Source organism: Haliaeetus albicilla, chromosome 13, assembly GCF_947461875.1.
Source record: "Haliaeetus albicilla chromosome 13, bHalAlb1.1, whole genome shotgun sequence".
Classification (NCBI taxonomy): domain Eukaryota; kingdom Metazoa; phylum Chordata; class Aves; order Accipitriformes; family Accipitridae; genus Haliaeetus; species Haliaeetus albicilla.
In genome coordinates this window covers 39,395,442-39,416,316 of record NC_091495.1, presented here as the reverse complement: position 1 = coordinate 39,416,316, position 20,875 = coordinate 39,395,442, and the positions used below count along the sequence as shown (strand labels likewise).

Here is a 20,875-nt window from a genome sequence, read left to right as displayed (position 1 = left end):
GGGCTGGAGGGGGAGGGCAGGAGGAGAGGGATGGGGGGGGGATGCCCCGCGGTCCCACGCGGCATCGCTGCCCCGTGGGGGGGGTACCGCTTGCCCCGCGCCGCGTCGGCCCCGCGCGCCGTCGTGGCCCCGCATGCGCCGCTGCGGCGGCCCCGTTGCGGCCGAACGCGTGCCGCTGCCGATCCCTGCGTGTGGCCTGGCAGAGCCGCATGCCCCGTCGTGACCCTGTAAGCGCCACTGCGGCCCCGCGTGCACCCTTGCAGCTCCGCGTGCCCCGTCGCAACCCCGTAAGCACCACTGCAGCCCGACATGCACCCTTGCAGCCCCGCATGCCCCGCTGCAACCCTGTAAGCACCACTGCAGCCCCACAGGCTTCCCTGCAGCCTCACATGCACCCTTGCAGCTCCACATGCCCCGTCGCGACCCCGTAAGCGCCACTGCAGCTCCACATGCACTCTTGCAGCTCCATGTGCCCCGTCGCGACCCCATAAGCGCCACTGCAGCCCCACATGCACCCTTGCAGCTCCGCATGCCCCACTGCAACCCTGTAAGCACCGCTGCAACCCTATAAGCACCGCTGCAGCCCCACAGGCTTCCCTGCAGCCCCACATGCACCCTTGCAGCCCCCCCCCGCACCATCGCAGCCCCATGCAGCGCTGTAACCCCGCACAGCACCGTGGCCACACAGCATCATGACCCCACGGAGACCACCACAGCCCGTCGTGCAGCCCCACACAGCATCCCACAGGGCTCCAGCCCCACATTTCCCTGTGGGCACCATCCCACCGGCTCCCTCCTGTCCCGGCACCACCAGGCTGGGCCTCCCTCGGGCTGAGCTGAGCTTTAATGATGGACAAGAAGCTAAACGCGACTCCCAGGCGTGTGGCACGGCCCCAGACCGGCATCTCGGGTCACAACCGTCATGGTCAGGCCTGGCACCGGCCAGGACCCCCCCCCCAGCACTGGCTGGAGAGGGATGGAGAGGTACAGCCACCAGGACGGTGGGCGATAAGGCACCAGGCAGCGGTGAGGAGGGGTCGGGTTAAGGCACTGGGGTGGGGGAGACCCCCCTACGCAGGGGGGATTGGTCCCAGTTAGAGGCAGCCCCATAGGGGCGGGAGGGAGCTGGAGGCACTTCGTCCCCGTGGGGGGCCACAGAGGGGATGCAGCGGGGACGCAGGGTGCCCGAGGCAGGACAGTGGGGAGCCCCCGGCCCCGCACCTCCCACCGGGCTCCTCTTCTCAGCACCGCCGGTCACACCGGTGCCACGTAATTGCCAGGGAAAGTGCCAAATTTCTGCGTCCTCCTGGACACGCCTGGCGGGATAAAGGCAAGGAGAGGTGGTGAGAGGCCATGGTGGCAACCCGTCCCCGTACCCGTCCCCGTCCCCGTCCCGGCGGCCACGTACCCACGAACCAGCCGTCGTCGCACTGCTGCATGACGTCCACCCGGTCGCCCTCCAGCAGCTCCAGCTCGTCGGCGTTTTGGGGCCGGTACTGGTACAGTGCCCGGTACCTGCGAGACACAGCGTGGCCAGAGCCCGCACCACCACGGGTCCCGCGTGGGGACACCATGCTATGGTGTCGCTCCTGGCCCTACTTACGGGGTCCACTGGATTTCGGAGCCGTTGTAGGATGGGGCAGGGTTGGGGTGGGTGCTGGTGGGTGCCCCCGGGGCCGTGCACTGCAAGGGGGGGAGAGGATGGGTGCAACATTATGGGTCAGCACCCACATCCCCAGCGGTCCCCGGGCACGATGCCGGGGCTGGGGGCTGCGGCGGGGGGTTGCTCACCTCCTCGGGGGGCCAGGTCGGGCACCAGGGCTCCTGGGGATGGGTGGCCGCAGGGTGCGGGGGGCCGGCGGGGGCTGGCGAGGGGTTTGGGGCGCCGGCGCGGGGCAGCTTTGGGGAGGGGGGGAAGGCAAAGCCAAGGTGGCGGGGTGAGGACGGGCACCCACCGGCTTCGCCGGGACCCCACTCTGCCGCCCGGGGGGAGCTGGCGGAAAGCGGGGGACCCCGGGGACCGGGCGAGCGCTGCAGGGACGGGGAGCCGGCCGGGAGCCGGGGGCTGGCGGAGGCGGGAGAGGGTGGGAAGTCCTCGGCGGTGGTTTTCACCCGCGGCTCCTTCAACACCTGCACGTAGGTGGCGGGGAAGATGCCCTGACGGCTGGTGCCGGAGATACGTCCCTCGTACCAGTTCTCATCCACCCGCCGCACCAGGCAGACCCGCTCGCCCTGCCGATGGGACGAGAGGATGGGTTAGCACGGCACGGCACGGCATGGCACGGCATGGCACGGCACGGCGTGGCACGGCGCGGCGGTACCTTGCGGAAGGAGAGCTCGACGGGCAGCTCCCCTCGGAAGTTGTAGAGCGCCAGGGCTTCGCCGTATTCCAGCACCTGGATGGTGGGTGCCTTGATGGGCTTGGGCACCTCTGTGGGGGGCAGGATCTGGGGACGGGGGGGACATGGGTGAGGGTCGGTGCCAGGTTCTCCAAGCCCGGCTGCCCTCTCTCCGTTCCCGGGGCTCACCTCCACGTAGTTGGAGGGGAAGATGCCCACACGGCCGTGGTGCTCGCCCTCCAGCCAGTTCCTGTCCACTTCCTTATGGATGTAGACGATGTCCCCCTTCTGCAGCGTCAGCTCCCTGCAAGCAGCAGCGCTCAGAGACACTGCTCGCACCAGTCCTGGGGGGGGGGCACCAACCCGTCCCCCAGCCCGGCCGGCACGACCACCCCGCATCCTGGGGCTCCCCCCGGTCCCCATCCACCACCCGAGGGACCGCAGGGGCACGGCAGGGACCCCCAGCAGCACCATCACTTACTTGGGTGATTCGGCTTGGAAGTCGAACTTGAGGCGAGCGGCTTTCATCTACAGAGGGAGAGGAGCAGTTACGGGGGGACTCCCCCATCCCAGCCATCCCCGATCCCGTATGGAATGGGACCATCCCGGCCTTACCTTCTTCTCCTCCCTCCTGACGGCCTCCACGGGGTCTCCCATGTCGGACAGGCTGGGGAGGGTCCCTGGCCTGAGGGTGTCTGCAAAAAGCGGGGTGTCACCAGCCGGCAGGGCTGGGGTGCACGGGGTACCCCATGGCACGGCACAGCTTGGGGCAGGGGGGGCTCACCTCTGCCGGGGGCTGCACGGCTCCGGTCACTGGCCAGCCCCAGGCCACCCCGCTCCATGCTGGGGCTAGCGGGCAGGCGGTGGGTACCGGGGGGGCTCTGCAGCCGGCGGGGTGACAGGGGGCTCCTGTGGGGTGACGGTGGCTCAGGGCAGGGCTGAACCCCACATCCAGCCCCGCTGCCACACATCCTCCCCGCTCCCGACCCCGCTGCCCTCCGGGGCCGAGACCCCTGCGTCCCCCAGGACCAGGATGTCGGGGTCCCCCGGCTGCGTCCCTCCAGGGTCTTGTCCCGGAGGCAGCCAGGCGGGACGGGTCCAAAGTTTGCCGGCAGTGCCGGCAGCACGTCCTGGCTGCTGCGGAGCAGGAAGCGGGCAAGCTGCCTGGCTAATGGATAACCCTGCTCCTGGGGGCATTTAAAGAGCCCAAATTCCCATTCCCACCCCCAGCCGGGATAGGGGGTTGGGCAGGGGGGCAGCCAGCCCTCCAGCCCCCATGCGCACCCCTGAGGGGTTACGGTAGGTCCTACAAGAAGCGGAGCACTTGTTTGTTTGTTTTCTTCCCGCTGCCGGGACAGGGCACGGGGCTGTGGGGATAACCTGGGGTGCCCACCCTATCCCGGGGTGCATCGGCACCCACCGACACAGGTGTCCCCTCCCCATGCCCGTGGCAGTGGGGACACGGGGACACGGCGATGGGAATCCAACCGCCGTCACCTCCCCTGGGACTGAGCCAAACCTTGGGACACGGCGTCCCCGCAAAAGCTGGACGGGGGAAAGGGTCAGCCCCAGTCCGTCCCCGTCCCACCCACTGGGCAGCCGGCCCGGCGCCGGGGTCCCCCACCCGTGGCAGGGTGTGGTGGGGGCGAGGCGGCCAGCACCGCCACGGGGGGGCTCCGTGGGGATCCGTGGGGGATGCGTGGGGACCCCCAACCCGCCGCCGGAGCCGGGATGCTGGAGGGATGGTCCCGCCTTCCCTCCCACCCCGACGTGGGGCCCTGTCCCACCGCTGCCCCCCGCCACGAGTGGGGGGGTCCGAGGCAGCAGGATTTGGGGGTTCGGGGTTGCGGGGAGCAGTCGGCTCTACTCACCGAGCCGCCGGGGAGGCCGGAGCAGGGGAGCGAGCGGTGGGAGCAGCCGCCGAGCTCTGCCGGAGAGGAGCGGGAGGGGGTGGGAGAGAAAAATTAATCATCCAAGAGGCTGAGTCTCTGCGGGAAGCGAGGGAGTCCAGCTCCCGGCTGCGCCGAGCCAATAACCGCCGGACAGACGGCGCGGTGAGACAGGGTCCTAGCGTCCCGCGACCACGGCCACGGCCACAGCCACGGCGGCCAGGCCACCGGGCAACCACGCATGCATCCAGACGGGCAGGCATCCAGTCGTGCATGCATCCAGATGGGCACGCATCCAGTCGTGCATGCATCCAGTCGTGTACGCGCCCAGCCGCGCCTGCGTTATTCGGCTGTGCCCGCATCCCGCCACGCGCACGTTCGAGCCTTGCACAGGGGCTGTGCACGCAGCTGGATGTGCGCGCAGCTGGATGCGCACGCAGCTGGATGTGCGCGCCATCAGCCCTGCATCTCCCTTCAGGGCCACCCAGCCCAGGGAGGGACGAGGGGCAGCAGGTGAGGCCCAGGCTGGCACGGGTGGGCAGGGGCCGGGGTACCTGGCAGGGATGCCGGCGCGTCTCCATGGCCCTCATGTCCTTGTCCAGCTCCTCGCTGAGCTGCTCCAGCTCCCGCTCCAGCAGCACCTGCGTGGGCAGGACGAGGCCGGCACTGCCCGCACCCCACATCCCAGCGGCACGGGCACCAGGACCCCCGCTGCCACCCCCAGCCCCCCACCTACCATCGGCAGCTTACCTCAATGGGCTGAGCCCGTGCCGGTGGCACCGCGGCGGGGGGCTGGAAAGGGCAAGGGGCCGGTTAGGTGTGCGCACACCGCGGTGCCCACCGGCATCCCTCTGTGCCGGGGCTGAGCGGGGACCGGAGCTGCCGGACCTTCCTACCTGGTGCGGCTGCTCCAGCAGTGAGGATTTCCCCGGTTCGTAGTCAAAAATGCTGCCAGGCTCCGCGGTGGCACCGGTGGCACCCCAGCTGGTCCTGTGGGGAGCCAGGAGGAGCTCAGCCCCCTGCAGCCCCCCACCCCGTGGGCACCCACCGGGGTCAGGTCCCCAGGCACCATTTAAATGCCGCCCTGTGCTGCGCTCACCAGTCCAGCCCATTGGGCATACTGGGGGGCTCAGCTGGCAACGGCCCTTTCCTCTGCGGCTCTTGGGGGGATGAAGGCACCATGGTGGGCGAGGGGCCGAGCTTACCCGTGGGGCGGTGATGCGCATCCCAGTCCGGCTCTGCGGGGATGGAGGAGAAGGTGAGCGGGTGCCGTGCCGTGCCGTGCCGCGCCGCGCCGTGGTACCGGGACTCACCTGGCAGCTTGCGGTGGATCTGCCAGAACATGCTGCGGTACCAGTCACGGGGCCGGTCGACGCTCTGCGGGGACGTGGCAGGGTGGTGAGGGGCTCGCGGGGAAGGGGGAAACCCCAGCCCCGTGCTCCTGACTCACCGAACGCGAGGCGATGGGCATCCCCGTCTCATCCACTGGCCCGATGCCGTCGTACTTCACCCAGCGCCTCTCCCGCCGCTTGTTGTCCTTGGTCCAGGTGGCCGACCAGCCCGGTGGCCGGGGACAGGCGGGGGCAGCCCCGGGGCCGGCCACGGAGCTGGCGGGTGCCGGGGTGCTGGGTGCCTTCGCCTCCTTGGCCGGCCAGGTCTGGTACCACTCGCTCGCTGGGGATGAGGTGGGCGAGGGTGAGCCCTTGCCCTCTGCTGAGCATCACTTGGGGGGGCCCGTAGAGACGTCCCCAGGGATGCTCGGGACAGGTACCTGAGCTCCTGGGGGCCGCCTGGCCATGCTCGGCCGTGCCACGGGTCTCCAGGTCGTGGAAGTCAAAATTCAGCGTGTTGGAGCCGCGGTGGCGGATGACGGGCACCTGCGGCACAAGGAGGGGGCTGGCACGGGGGCAACGCGGCGGTGGCAGAAGGGATGGAGGCAGACCAGCTCCCCAGATCCCCCGGGCATGTAGCAGCCCCTGGCCCCACTCACCCGCGTTGCTGTGTGCTGCAGGGGCACCCACACTGCTGGGTGGAAGGGGGGGACGTCCTCCAAGCCCAGAGCCTGGCCGGCATCGGGGGGCAGGAGCTGGCCCGCCATGGCCGTGGGGTGCCGGGACGGTGCCCTGGGGGTGCCTGTGCCCTGTTGGGGAAAGCGGCTGCGCTCACGGCAGATCCCATCCCTGCCTGCTGGATGCTCCCCTCCAGCGGCTCCATCTCACCGGGCTTTGCCGGAAAGCTGGGGGCTCCGGGTGAACCCCATCCCAGCCGCATCCCTACCACCAGAGACCGTCCCCTGTTATTCAGAGGTGCAGGGGACACCACGGCGGGGTGACAACCACCGCGGCACCATCCCCAGCTTGGGGACCCTCACGGTGCCAGGGGAAGCGGCTGTTCCCGGCCAGAAACAGCCCTGGCACGGCTCCCCCATGTGTTTTCCATGCGGCCTCAACCCCGCCATGGTCAGATCCGGACCACCCAGCCCCTCTTCCCACCCCAGCTTTGCACCACAGATGGATCCAGCCCCCCTGGGCTCTCTGGGGAGAAAACACCCCGGGGTGGGACGGGGCGATAGCCGAACCGCCTTGCCCATTGTCCCGGCATCCCTACATGGCATGGTGGGATGCAGCCGGCGCCGGTGCCCTCCCGCCCGGGCACGTGGCGGCAGCGGAGTCAGGCAGTGCCGCACTGGGAGAGCTGCCAGGGCCGAGCCTCCCCGGGGCCGAGAACACGAAAAGGCAGAAATATTTCCCCGCCCTGCAGCGCAAACAGGGAAGGGAGAGGGGAAGGAGGGAAGAGGCGACGGGAACGTGCGGCCAAGCCCGGCACCACCCCGCCGGGAGGGCGATGTGCCGTGACTCACCGCTGCACCGCGGTGCCAGGGCCGCAGCACGAAGTGGGGGGCGGCTGGGGGGGGACAGGACCCCCGTAACGGCTCCCAACACCGTTGCTGCATCGGCATGGGATGGCTCCAGGGGCTGAGAGCAGCCCCGGGAACTTTTGGGGGGACACCCGTGTCCTCGTTCATCCCCCAGCATCTCCATCCCCACCGGGGCACTGGCATCGCCCGTGGGACTCGCAGATGCCACGGGGGACGCATGCTGAGCCCGACGCCGCACAGACCCCTCCTCAAACAGGGCAACTGGTGCTGCTGGGGGGGCCGCTAGCCTGGCACAGTGCCCTGTGTGCCACCCTCGCAGGGCTGGGGACCCCCCCCCAGCTCCTCACTCCCGACACCCACCAGAGGCTCTGCAGCCTGCAAGGCTGTAATTAATAGTTATCACCACCGTGGGGAAACAGGCCCTGGGAACGACTTGCCCCAGGGCACAGAAAGTGGGGTGCACACCCCTTCCCTCCCTCCCCAGGGCACCCCAACCACTGCCACTCCATTCCCAGCAGCACAGTGCCCTCCCGCAGCCCCGTCCTGCTCCCACAGACTGTCCCCCAAAGCCTGGCTCCCCGTCGGTCACCCCCTCCTCGCCAGCCCCCGAGCCAGCTCTTACCTCCTGGGTGCTGCCAACCGGGGGTCCCCGGGCAGCGCTGGCCTCGGGAGGGCCGGGGGCTTGGGGAGCCCCGCGGCAAACGGGACGGAGCTGCGAGCGGCGGCAGGGAAGAAAAATGCGCGGCGTAAATTTTGCCGGGGGAAAAGAGAGGGGTGGCCTCAACGCATCATGGGTGGCCAGTACTGAAAGACCCCCGGCAGCATCCCCCCGGCCGGGTCAGCAGCCGCCGTCCTCCCCGGCAGTGGGTACCCGTGTGCCCTGGCCCCCCCCTGGGGTGCACTCGCCACCCCCCCCCAAGCGCTCCCCGCTCTGGAGCGGGGCCGGCCCATTCAGAGTTTCCAGTGACATTTCCAGGGACGGGATCCAGGGAGACGAGCCAAGAGGCTGAACTCATCCCACGCCCCGCGCACGCGTTCCCGCGCACCCGGCCCCCGCTTACGAAATGGGGTGAGCCTGGCGTCGCCGGCCCCCCCCCTGCGCTGGCAGCCACCCCCTGCTGCGATGGAGCCGGGGGCTTAGAGAGGTTTTTGGGAGAGGATGAGGAGGGAAGTCCCAGTGGAGGTGGGGAGCAGAGCTCCATGTTCCCATAGCCCCCCCGAGCCACAGCATGGGGGGGGCACGGTGAAAGCAGAGTCCTCGTCCTCGCTGCCGCCTGCTTTCCCACGGGCGACCCTCCATCCCCTCCATCCCCCAGGGGTCTGGGCATTGTGGACCCCCCATTTAACACCTCCGTGCCCTGCGGGTGCCCAGTAAGCCCACCTCATCCCCTCCGGCAGCGCCCATGTCCCAGCCTCCACCGCTTCCTTCTCGCCGCTCCCCGAAACTGCTGACAGCCCCGAAACGGGGCAGCCCTGGCCCTTCCTCTATCCCACGCGCTCCCACGTGAGCTCAGGCCTCTGCCCCCCACGGGAACTCGGGCGGGAGGATGGTGGCTTTGCTGCCAACCACCAGCCATCCCTCCGTCCCCACCCAGGCAACCCGTCCCTTGCCAGAAGGTGCTGGGGACGATGCTGGGGACATGGCACAGGAGCCCTGCCTGGCCCCAGTGCTGCACCCAGGGGACAAATGGGACAGAAGCGGGTGCGCTCCCGGCTGCCACAGCCCTGGAGGACGCAGCTCCCATCCAAGGGCTGGGACGGCTCCTCCCGTGGACTGGTGCAAGCCGGAGACACGGCAGGGAGGAAGCAGGTCGGGGACGGGAGCTGGTCCTGCCAAGGAAACTCGGGGAGACAAGAGCGGAGAGGACAGCAGGGCCTGCGGTGCAAGCACGGGCACCCAGGGAAAGGGTTAAACCCTGCGAGGGGGACCCAGACCCCATCCCTGCCCGCCAAAGGGGCGACGGTCCCCTCCAGCCCACTGTGTGCCCGAATGACGTCTCCGGAGGTCACAGCTCCCGATGGCAACGTTTTCCTGGGGGCAGCCGGATCCCGGCCACCCCACGCTGCTGCAGCCCACCCTGGGGGTCCAGCCCCCCCCCCCTTCCAAGCACGGACCGGACTCACCTCCACAACCCCATGCACCGTCCCCTTGCCGGCCAAACAGCCACCAGCGCCTGCCCTGCCTCCCAGCTCCCAGCACCAGCCTCCGCTGGCGGATAAATATTTAACGCGCAGCCTGGGACGGGATTAACAAAGGGCGAGTGTTTCCTGTTTGCTCAGCGCGGCGATGCCCGTCGGGAGCGTGCGGCCAGGCCGAGAGATGCTCTCTTGGTCAGGGCTGTGGTGGGCAGCTGTCGGAATCCCTCGGTGCCGAGACCGGTGCCATGCCCTGTCCACGCCGAGGGTCGGGGAACCCGGGACTGGGCAGCAATACTGGGTGCAAGGCATGTTGCTGGCAGCTCCCCCCCGCTTTTGACGGAAACACCCAGGAAAGGGGTGGGAAAGCCGGAGCATCCCTTCCCCGGTCGCACCCTGACCGCTTCCAGCAGCTGGGAACTGGGGATGGCTGTTCCACCGTGGCCACACCGGGTTTTGGGAGCGGCGGTGAGGAGCAGGAGATGGCACACGGATTGCACGTGGTGAGCAAAACTCGACGGCGAGATGCTGACCCAAGCAGCTCTGACTGCAGGGGAGAAGCCAGATGTGGCAGCCACAGCTGGGAGCCAGGTCACCCCCCCCCGGTTCCCCAGCCAGGCAGGGAGCAGGCAATGCCGGAGCCAGGACCACTGCCAGAGCCACCTCCTGCTCAGAGGGCACAGGTTGGGGATTCCCATGCAGGAACTGGGGGAACTGGGCCAGTGTCGGAGCTGTAACCCGGCAGGATGGATCCTGGCCAGCACGAACACCAGGGCTCCTCACCGAAGCGCTGCAAGCCCACGACATGGAGGGGGTATCACGCAAAAAGGGCGAGGAAGGAGCCGGGGAGGGGCGAAACAAGAGGTGGCAAATACCCTCCTCTTCCTCCTGGCACCCAGGAAGGCAGCGGGAGGAGGGTTATTGACTCAGCCAGCGGCTGGAAGGATGGAGAGGTAAGGAGAGGGAGCGGAGAGCTCTCCAACAAAAGCGCCCGGGAGCGACTTCACAAGTGCCGACGTGCCGGGGAGGTTGGGAGACGCCATCTCGGCGCTGCCCTGGCCCCGGAGAGGGGCCCTGAGCGAGGCAGCAGCTGTAAAACAGACCCTAAAACCTTTCTCCCTTCCTTCCCGAAAGCCAGGCAGCATCCGTGGGGCTCCTTGCCATGCCCTCCACCCCGGGAGCCAGGCACCCCAGTGTACCCCAAAATAAACCATAGCGGAGCCGAGTGACTGTGTCAATTTTTAACTTTTTTTTTTTTTTTTTTCTCCTTAAAGATGACTTCCAATTTACATTAAGACAGTTCTAACAAATTCATTCCTTGTTCACAAAAAAAAAAGAAATTATATTAAATAATTTCTGCCAATAAATAACATTTTCACCATTTTTTTTCTCCTTTAAACATAACTAAAAAAAAAAAAGCAAAAAAAAAAAAAAAGGAGGCAGTCTCCAGGCAACGGGCGTATGATCCTTCAGCATCGAGAACCCTAAAATCACCATCACTGCACCCAGCACGTGTCCCGTGGGGCTTCAGGTCCTTCCTGGCAGAGGCCGGTGGGCCTCCACATATCCCTGCCACCGCACCTAGCTAGGTCAGGTCTGTGCCCGAGTGCCGCGACAGGCTCCCAGGCTGGCACGGGCAGCAAGAGGTTCTCCCAACGCCAAAAAAAAAAAAAATTAAAAAAAGAAATAAAAAAAAAAAAAAAAAAGAAGCTTGAACTCAACCCACCACCCGACCCATTGCTGACTCCCCTCCTTGTTACATGCACCTTGCTATAACATGCAAAAAAACCCAGGCTGCGAGGCCAGCCTGCGGAGGAGGCGGCTGGGCTTTCCCCGGGGCCGGTCGTGCTCCTTGGCTTGCATTCCCGGAGTCCTGTTTGCCAAACTCCGGGTGGCAGCCGGGGCGGGAAAGGGACAGGTGGGAGCTCTGAGATGAAGGGTCTTGAGACGTGCATAGCTCCGAGGCGCTGGCTTTGCAAGGGGGGGTGGTAGAAGAGGAAGGGGGAAAAAAATCTGCGTATTTCTGGCATTTTTTTTGTTTTGCCGTGGTGGGGATTGGGGCAGGGCGCTCTGCCGGGATGAGCGAGGGACCTCGCTAGCGGCTGCCAGCCTCTGCTCCGAGGTCTTCATCCCCCTCTTCCCCAAAAGCTGGGGAAGAGGAGATGGGGTCGCTCGGCTCGGCGCTGGGGAAAGCTCTGCCTTCCCCACAGCTCCTGCCGCCAGCCGGGGGCTGCGCTTGGCAGGGATGTCAGCACAGAGAGGGTTACACGGATGAGCGTTAGTCAATCGAGGGGGTAATTAGCACCCACGCACCCCATCTCTGCTGCTCCTCACCCCCTCGGGAACTCGTGTCAAGGGAAGGGGGGACCAGCACCAGCGTTGCTACAGCAACGGGAGCCTGTGCTTCGCCTGGCAGTATGGCATCCATACGTGCCGCCTGCCATACGGCTCCCGGGCCAGGGCTCCCCGTCGGTATCCACCAGCCCCTCCTGGGATGGGATGCTGCAAAACTGTGGCCCCACCAGCCGCAGGGACGTTTTTGGCAACACCCAGCTCCAGGGATCGGGGGGGGGGTCCCCAGCTCCTCGCAATGCTGTCAGCCCCCCGCCGTACGCTGCAAGGACAGCAAACCACGAAGCACAAGGGCCAAACAGGTTTTGGGGAGGGAGGCTGGCAATGCTGGAGCACGAGAAGAAGGTTGGGGGACAAATCGTCAGCAAAGCAAATCCCCCTCCGCAAAGGGACGGTCCCTGCTGAACCCCCACACACGGGCTGCCAGGCTCGGGGTACGAGCATCCCCCCGCGGCACCCGTCCCAAAGCTCCCAACTAAAACTGCTGCTTGGGTGAGATCCCAGCCTGGGTCAGAACAACATGCCCGAACATGCACGGGCAGCACCTTTGCACGGTTTGCGCTCTCAGAGGAAGATACCACACATCGGCTCACTGTGTTTCAGAAAGGATGCCGTTAAAAAACAGAAGAAATACTCACAGACAAAGGCAATTGGCCCCACGCCTCATATGGGGTTAGAGAAGCTTGCTCAAAACATCTCGCACTTTTTGCAAAGCAGTGGGCGTGTAAAAAAGGAAAAAAAAAAAAGTGGAGGCATGCGACTCAAAAGTCTCTTGTGAAAACCCAGTGGTCTGTTCACAGATACAGTTTCCTAAATAGCTGGCATGAAATTAAGTGACGTATGATTATAAGACAATTTGAAAGCTTCCTGCAAAGTTGCTGTTTTCCTCTGTCACTGGAATCACAGCTTAGGGCCAGAGCACAAAGAGAAGACAGCAAGATCCAGAGAAGGGGTTGGCAAACATCCCTTATTAAAGGCTAAGCCCGCTCACCTGCTGCCCTTCCTTGGAGAAAGTACAATAGAGAGTTAAGTTGGAAAAGAAGTGAAAGCTGGCAAGGGATTTGCTTCTGAAAGCTGCTGCTTTGACTCTGTGCAATCACAGGCAGAAGAGGACGTGGCTCAAGTGACATGCAGGGAAGGGAAGCGACCAAACGGGAATCTCACAAAATCCTTTTTCAACACTCACTCCAGGTCAAAGTTTAAGTGAAAGAACAAGGCTCTGCTTAACAGATCCAAGCTTCGAAACCCTTGACACAGCAAAGGGGGAGTCCTCTAGAAACTCTCCTTTCACCGGGAGATCCCCCTCCCTCTCCAGCACTGCACAAAACACCCTTCCAAAATTTCTGCCAGATCCACTTGGTTCTTCTACCTGCCAACCTACTGTAAAACCATCCTCCCTCCCCTGCAGCCGAGGGAGGGACGCACTTCCCAAAACCAGGGGCTTTTTAGCAAAGCCGCCTCACCGCTGGCCATCAGCCAACAAGCCACATCTCTACAGAAACGAGCAGCACTGTCGCCCGTCCTTCCCCAGATCTTTATCACAAGCCGGCAAACCCCTTCCAGCTGCTGGGAAAGGCTGATGTGCCCGCAGCTCCTTTGGAATAGCCACTGGCTAACAAGGTAATGGGCAGCAGGGTAAGCCCAAGTCGACCGCAGTAAGTGAAAGACCCCCCCAAAGACACATGCTGGATGACTGGGAGGCGATGCTGGTTTAGGGGAGACCACCGTGTACACCCACCGCTCAAATACTGATCAGCAAGGGCTGATTTGAGAGCCGGGCATGTGGGAGTGTGTCACAGGTTCTGCAGTATGTGATGGTGGTAGTGGGATGTCTTTCTGTCCACAGGTCATAAATCACGCCCTTTTTCCTTTAAAATTCAGGCCCTGCAGATTTCCCAAAGACCTGCTGATCACTAGAGACTGGAGATAATTCCTCTGCTCTGAATCAGAGGGATTCCCAGAGGGATTTCTGCTGCATGGGCAGCCCCGGCTGACCAACTGTGGCACACAGCTGGCTGCACTGAATCTGAACAGCCGAAGCTTCGATTCGGGAAGAGCTGCAACAAGGGGCAGCACTTCTCCCACCTGCCTTCCCGTTCTTAGTAAGAGATTACGTTTTTGCTTGGGGCTCCGCTGGAATAAAACTGAATTACTGAAGGAAAAGGTGCTGTGATTGGTATAACACACTGGAGTACTTTAGAGCTAATCCTGAATATTTGGATATCACCTTGGAAGAGGGATGGATCCCAGCCAGTTGCACCACACAACGTGCCTTCCACAGAATCGGTTGCTAAAGCAGCAGTTGCAGGTAGGCAAGAAGTTGAAGAAAACAACAGCAAACTCTGGGAAGAAGACGGTTGTGAAAAGAAAAACCAAACCAACCCTATCTTCAACGAAAGGACCTGCTTTTGAAAGCACAGGCTAACTTAGAATTGTACCAAAGTCAACGACCCAAGTTGCCTGGGACTGTTTTTGTTTCTTTTAATCCCCCCACAGAGGTTTGCCTCTTGTGGAGGAGAGGTCAGCTGTACAGCACAACACTTCATATATGCACTAGCAGTTAGATTGGTTTCTAAATTAAAAAAAGATGGACTTTTTATATATTGAACATAAATAAAAAAATTACAAAATGGTCACCTTTCTTACAGAATGGATGCAAACTGGATTATGAACGTGCCTCCAGGTGAAGTTGGTTTCTCCCCTGCCCCCACCCCACCCCAATAATAAATAAATAAAATTCATTAAGTTTTGGATCCTTTAGTGGTGCAGATTGGGCGCTCGGACCGTTACTGGGCTTTCTTCCCTGTGCCATTCTTGTCCGCAGAGTTTGTTGAGGTTACCAAGTTCACCGGCCCGTCTGAGTGCATTGAATCTTTGCGTGGCGGCATGCGTTCGTTAATGCGATCCAGCCCTCTGGCTTCTTCGAAGCTGCGGATCTTGTGCTGCGGTGAAAATCCACGAATGGCTGCAGAGAAAAGGGCCGAGAAAGAAGAGTTAGTCTGAGTCGCGGATCCCCGGATAGGAGCCCTTTAGCACACGCCAGACACGTACAGGACAGAGTCAGGGTGACAGAAAGCACGTGTCTGGCTACGGGAACCACGAGACGGGTCCGTAGGTGATTTTCAGCATCGCCAGCTCACGTGGATACCACAGTGCAGCTGGGAAGTTGAATTGCGCTAGGTCACAGCGCAGATCCAGACCGCAGCGACTTGCTCTGCTCCCTAATGGCTTCTCTTTTAATACAGTTTAGTAGCAGGAACTTGAAGACCAGACAAGTGCTCAATGTCCCCAAATAGTGAAATCTCAGGAAACTTTCAAAGCTGAAAAACAGGATACTAAAAAAATAAACAAGGCAAACCCAAAACAACACAACAAAGACACCACCACAAGGCTTTAACTCCAACACAAACCACACACTGCAACACCAGGAGAAGGAAACAGCTAGTCCTCGGATCACAAACGCAACATTTCTTGCATGACCAGGAGACACACAGGCAGTCTCACGAGTGATGAACTCCCACCAAGGGCAGGCGTATCTCTGTTTCATCACTACAAGGCTGAGTACATCATCCTTGCGATGATGATATGGACCAAATGTTTTAACTTCTTTGTGTTACAGATAATTTAAGAAAAAAGGGGTTTGTGCCAAATCTTTTTATGAGGACTTGGCTGGTTTACAAACAAACTTCCCTCGGTAATCAAAAAGTTCTCTACACAGAGGTACAGCCCCATTCATCAGTAGTTGAATGGAGTTATCGAGGAGAAAATCTCCCCAGACAGTAACCTCATGAATCTGTCATTTCTACACGAACTACAAGGAGAAAACTGCTTCTCCACACTGGGACCACCTTGGCCCACCTGTGGGGAAGGCAAAGATTACATCAGAGCCACGCAATCTGCTATTTCCTAGCTGATTTTGACCAAGCGTGCTGGCAGCCTTCACTGGATCGAGTTACCCAGGGGATGAACTCAGCCACGAGGCATCTGAGATCAGATTGCAGGACCCCAACACCAAGGTTTTGAGACACCAGAGCACAAACCTCTCTGGAGAGAGGGCGGTCTTGGAATAAAGGTATTGCACTAAGCAATAGCCTAGTTAAGGCTAAAATAGACTTGAACCAGCCCACTGTGTATTTTTTGCTTCCCAGCAGGGGCCCATCCTCCCCCACTTCTGGTGATGCAAGAGTAAAAAGCTTCCATAAGGCTGATAAAGCTCTTTAAAATTAGCGCACGCACACACAGAGATGATTTGAGTCTCTCGCCGGATTCTAGCCATACCTTCCCGTGCCTCTACCGCTTCTACTGTGGCTGCAATACAGAAGAACAGTGGCATGCAAAAATGAAGACAGAAAAAAAGAGTGACAGTGAGTGATCTAACATCATCGCTGCGAACGCAGAGCCCACAGCCTCCCAGCCCCAGTGGAGACGACCGTAATCAAAACCAACTGGCAAGAGGAAAAAAAGGTGACAGGAGCTTGAGAGGAAAGCTGAAAGGGGACTCTCTCAGGTTTAGCATCTGCTGAGCACTGACACGGGGGAGTCTCCTTTCCTCGCGTTCGCTGGACTCGTTACACAAATTTGATGGAAAGAAACAGAGAAGCAGAGAGATGGCTTTCTGCTGCATGCACTGGAGGGCTTGGGTGCGCAGGCATCCCACGGAAAGGACAGTGATAGTCTCGGTCTAAGCCTTGGGTCTCCACCTACATTTGCAGCCCCCTCTGCTCCTAGTTCGGTGGCTCTAGGGCACCCTGGCCACCTTCAGAAGATAAACTATGTGGAATTCACCTCAGAGCAAAGCCCCAACCACCAAAGCCACGTAAGGGAAGTGACCCTGAGGGGCGTGATGACATTTTGGAGCAGTGGGGAAGAGAGGGGCAGTTCATTCTCTAGAGGAGGGCAGGCAGCAGCAGATACCAGGCTGCTCCACTCCCGATGCCTTGAATTGTAACAAAAAAAATAGGCTGATGCTTCAAATCCAGTTTGGCTTCAGCTCCACCTCCTAAAAGTGTTACCAAGCAACAAGGCACCACAAAGCTGAGCAACGTCCCCCTTCCTAAATCTGCTGCAGCAGCTGTCCAAGTTTTGGTAGTCCCTGCCTCAACATCTGGGAGGAGGCCCTTCCCTCGAACAGATCCCCTGCTTTTAGCCTCAAAATGCCACAGTTTTTTGCTTTGGACACAATACACAGGCCACGTGGTCCTTGAGAGGCCACGGAGGAAGAATAGAGTTGTGGCTGAATATCTTTGCTCCAGATTCGGTGACTTTATTCAGCCCTCCTTGCTAAGCTGTGCTGCGAAAGGTTGGCAGGAGGCTCAGGGAGGGAAGGGGCCCCCCACCACTACTACCTGCAGCCCTGTCTCTCCTCTTTTGGGGTGCAGAGGCACCCCAAAAGGGGGGCAGCGCCCTCCTCTCCCCGCTGAGCAGACAGGCTCCCAGCACGGTTGCTGAAGAAGCGCCTGTACATTCACCAGGAGGCTGCTGTGAGCAGACGGCGTGGTGCGAAGGGACGTGCGAAACGGGGAAGGAGAGAGAGAAGGAGGCACGATGGGGAAAGGAGCATGAGAAGGGCACAAAAAGCAGGGTGCTGCTGAGGGGAGCACGGGGTGCTGGGAGCAGCAGGGGTGGGAAGCCTGCAGCCACGGGAGGAGACGGCAGGCAGGGTTGGGTAAGGCAGCAGCAAAGGTCCAGCTTGTTTGTCCTGTCTCAGGGAGATGCGCAAATCTCGGCTTCTTTACTGGGGGGAGCTGCCTGGTAGCCCCTCAGAGGAACCCCCCCGAGAGGGGAAGGTACAGGAGAGCATCGCGGCACTACCCGCTCCTTGTGCTGTCAGCTATAGGGGCAAAGCTGTGGCACCACGAGCAAGCTGGCTGCTCAAGCCAAGCTGTAACAGCCGCCTTCCCACTCAGGCTCTGTTCCTATGCCTGCAGCAGAACTGGGGCGACAGAAACCATTATGGTTGCTATAAAAAAAAAAAGAAAAAGAAAAATTCATACTCCTCTGCGGGCAGAGAAACCCATGAGTTTGGGAGTGATACCGCATTCTCCCCACCCTCAGGAGCGGGCAGCAATATTTACACGTTTCTCACTTGTGAACTATTTAATCAAGGCAAGGCAATCCCAGAACAAGCCCTCTTCTGAGCCTGCAGGAAATTACCCAGTGCTGATAGGAAGGGGAAAGCAGGCTGGTGAGATGCCAGCATTCAAAGGCTAGCGGCAGGAAAGGATTAAAACACTAGATTACAGGATTCCCTCCAGGGACACATGTTACTATGATAACTCATTCCCTGACCATCAGCCAATCTCCCTGCCCTGCAAGTTTAAAGCACGCAGATTGCTAGCTCAGTCCTGCTCTCAGCACACTAGTAAGACAGACCAGTTGGCTGCTGAGGGAGGGAGCAAAGTATTTGCCAGCAAGCACAGAAAAGAAACCTCCAAAACCAGATCATAAACAGGGGGCCAAGAGAAGTCTTAATATGAAACATACAGGCCTGGAAGAATCTCCTTCCTTCAACTAAATCTAAGCTTCCTCTGTTTGGAATTCACAATTTCATAGGGTCAAAATTGGAGGGGTTTCGTTTAACAAAGAACAAACAAGCAGGTGCATTTACTATTACATTCATATATACGCTATCACACAACAGCAGCAGATAGATGAAGCACAGGATGCTTATCATGCAGCGTCAGAAGGGAAATAAATGATAAAAATTGTTGCAGAAACATACAATAAAGCAATACACATGCTTTAGGCAGGGTGCTGTTTGTTGTCTTTTTCTTCCTCGCGTTCCCCTCCTCAAGGGTATACAGGGACATCTTGGAAGGCTCTCCACATCCCCACCTACATTTCTGCTTTTTCCTATTTCTGAATCCTTCCTCCCCGTGGGCCTGAACCATCTCTCAGGTCCCCTGGCACCCTGAAGTACGCCTACGGGAACTGATGGGAGTTGTTTTCAGGGTAGCTGAGGGCCAGGTATAAAACTGCAGAGTGGGTACAGTGTTGCAGAGAGAAGGATCATTCATACTCACCAGTCTGTAGGGTCTGCCTCCCCCCTGAGAGCACTCCCAGGGGCAGTGTACCTGTGGGAGTCAGGCCTTTGAGAGTCAGCACGCTCTCGCTCTCCTCTCTGCAAATAAGAGGCAACACAACCGGTTACCGAGAGATTAATGCAATGGCCGTTTAGGTCCACACAAAACCGTTAGTGGTGAGCGGCATGAAAACTGGAGTCTGCCCTGTGCTGACCACAGGCAGCGCATGTCTGATCTGCTGAGCACTGACCACAACCCTGCCTCGTAAATACAGGACCTCTGCTTACTCAGCCACGACGCATCGGAGCTGCGGCACAGCAAATGCATCCTGAAAGGGCTAAATGTACCTCATCAGCAGCATTTCTGTTAGCAAAAGTGCCAGTGTTTGAGATGAAGGTTTCTGAGAGAGTCAGACCACCAGGCATACAGAAACCACCACCTCAAGCCTTTGCCATCCGCTCTGAAGCAAGAGTCTTGTAAGATTTTACCCCAACAGGACTCTGCCTGCCTGGTGCACCCTGACTGACGTCCCCTGTTACCCAGACCCCACACAAAACTGAGACCCCAGATCACAAGCTGCTTCCTTACCGAAGGACCGAGAAGACACGTGCCATCTTCCCAATGGCTCTAATCTTATTCCTGATGATCTCTTTACGGACTGTTGTCCCACCTTAGGGAGAGAAAAAACAAACACCAGCATGTTTAAGGCTTCCTGCTTTCTAGGCACAGGTAATGTCAATATGAAGCACCTGCCTGACTCCAGGAATAGAAATCATGGTTTACAGATTCACAGCTACACTCTTGAGAGAACAGTGCTGAGAGGATGGCGGTCAGGATGGCAGTGAGAAGGGCAACACCAACGAGATGACACACGGACTTAAAGGTCTAAAGAGAGTAGAACCACCAAAGGAAACAGATCGGGTAGGTCTTGTTCGAAGCTCACCAGGTTTGATCACACTACACAGGATGTAACACAAATGACTCAGCCATGTAGACACAGTTTTGCAAGGCAGAACACTGACGAATCTGACTGCTGATGAACACTGCAGAACACTGGGCTGTGCTCGCCGCGGGGAGGAGTGTCACGCAAGCATCAGCTTTGGCATCCAACGCGCACAGTGAACGGCTGGCCGGAGCCTTGCAACTCTGCTTTGACCCCACACAAACACAAAGTGAGATATGTGAACTCCCCTTCCACTATACAGACCGAACATGAGAGAAAAGCATGGAGGGTAACTGAAAACAAACAAAAATCAAAGTAAAAGAGGTAACAAATACATCTCCTCTCAGCTGAGATTCCTCACATGGCCCAACTACACATTAGGACAGTACAAGCCAAACCGGAGGTCTAACATGCACCGATGGCTCAGCCATGCACTAAGTGGCTGCATTCAGAAGTCAGATAGAAACGTGACCCCGTTTCTCAAGTTCCTGGAGGAACGCAGAAGGGTTAAAAAACACACGGCGCTTATGTTAAAACTGAAAGGGGATGAAGAGACTGCCCAACTAGTCAGCTATTCAAATCCACTCCAAGGAATCTGGTGGCACAGGCAGTGAAAATTAAGCTTGTAGCAAATTCTAGCTGGGTACCTTTCTGATAGCTTGAAATGTAGTGATCTTCAGGGAGAGGAGACACCAAGAAACAAGTAGATGAAGACAGAGATAGAAGAAACAAATTTAATTTTCATGGGAGGGAGAAAGAAAAAAAACAAAAACGAAATGCAATGGGAGAAGCGGGTTAAAGTCTCAACCTGTTGACCAAAGCAGCGGCACCTTGTTGTACCACAATGGTGTTCTGCTTCTCTGAGGGACTGACTGTCCTCTATTCTACACGGACCTGTACAGGCAGCTCCCCCGGACCCACCCCCATGCATGCTCATGGCCCCACTTCTTGCTGCAGGCCCCACGTCTGCGCCTGAGTTTCCTCTAGGTCATCACATTGCTCTCAAGCGATCCCCCCCAATATAAAAACTGCAGATCAGCTCAGCAACTGTTTTGTCCTTTTCATGCATAGCTTAAAACCAGGGCCAAGAACTGCATTCTACTTTATTTGGGGTGACACAAGAAGCCACTTTACAGAGGAGTTCACTGCAACAGATGAGAAGATTGGGTAGGTATTTTGGTGCAGAAAATTTTGGATTGGGGGAAAAAATAACCACTTGGGAAGCAGTCTCTGTAAGGAGCAGGAAACCATTCTCCAGAATAGCTGGCAAGAAGCGTCTGTCGCAGTGAATATAATTTAATTTCTCTGTGACTGAA

General features: G+C 59.7%; 2 protein-coding genes across 5 annotated transcripts in view; both read right to left on the bottom strand.

The window, feature by feature from the left end:
- Positions 1-826: 826 nt before the first annotated feature.
- Positions 827-8,072, bottom strand: SORBS3 (sorbin and SH3 domain containing 3). The gene is given in 22 exon segments (XM_069801012.1): positions 827-1,316; positions 1,409-1,515; positions 1,604-1,683; positions 1,792-2,232; positions 2,322-2,447; positions 2,529-2,643; positions 2,821-2,867; positions 2,955-3,034; positions 3,124-3,248; positions 4,211-4,266; positions 4,783-4,869; positions 4,979-5,020; positions 5,125-5,218; positions 5,328-5,466; positions 5,542-5,605; positions 5,679-5,902; positions 6,000-6,105; positions 6,219-6,368; positions 7,729-7,936; positions 7,938-7,998; positions 8,001-8,022; positions 8,025-8,072. Coding segments are annotated over 22 exon segments (2,469 nt in total). The 5' UTR covers positions 8,058-8,072; the 3' UTR covers positions 827-1,254.
- Positions 8,073-14,059: 5,987 nt separating this feature from the next.
- The window catches only part of PPP3CC (protein phosphatase 3 catalytic subunit gamma), a 35,082-nt gene continuing 28,266 nt past the window's right edge, over positions 14,060-20,875 (bottom strand). Inside the window, exons 11-15 of one of the 4 annotated variants that reach the window (XM_069801013.1) lie at positions 20,207-20,233; positions 19,205-19,286; positions 18,617-18,714; positions 15,873-15,902; positions 14,060-14,559 (exon numbers count right to left, since the gene is read on the bottom strand). In XM_069801013.1, the coding sequence (XP_069657114.1) occupies positions 14,381-14,559; positions 15,873-15,902; positions 18,617-18,714; positions 19,205-19,286; positions 20,207-20,233 (416 nt within the window). In that variant the 3' untranslated portion in view covers positions 14,060-14,380. The remainder of the gene's footprint in view (positions 14,560-15,872; positions 15,903-18,616; positions 18,715-19,204; positions 19,287-20,206; positions 20,234-20,875) is intronic. The other 3 variants (XM_069801015.1, XM_069801014.1, XM_069801016.1) reach the window with 3 other exon arrangements.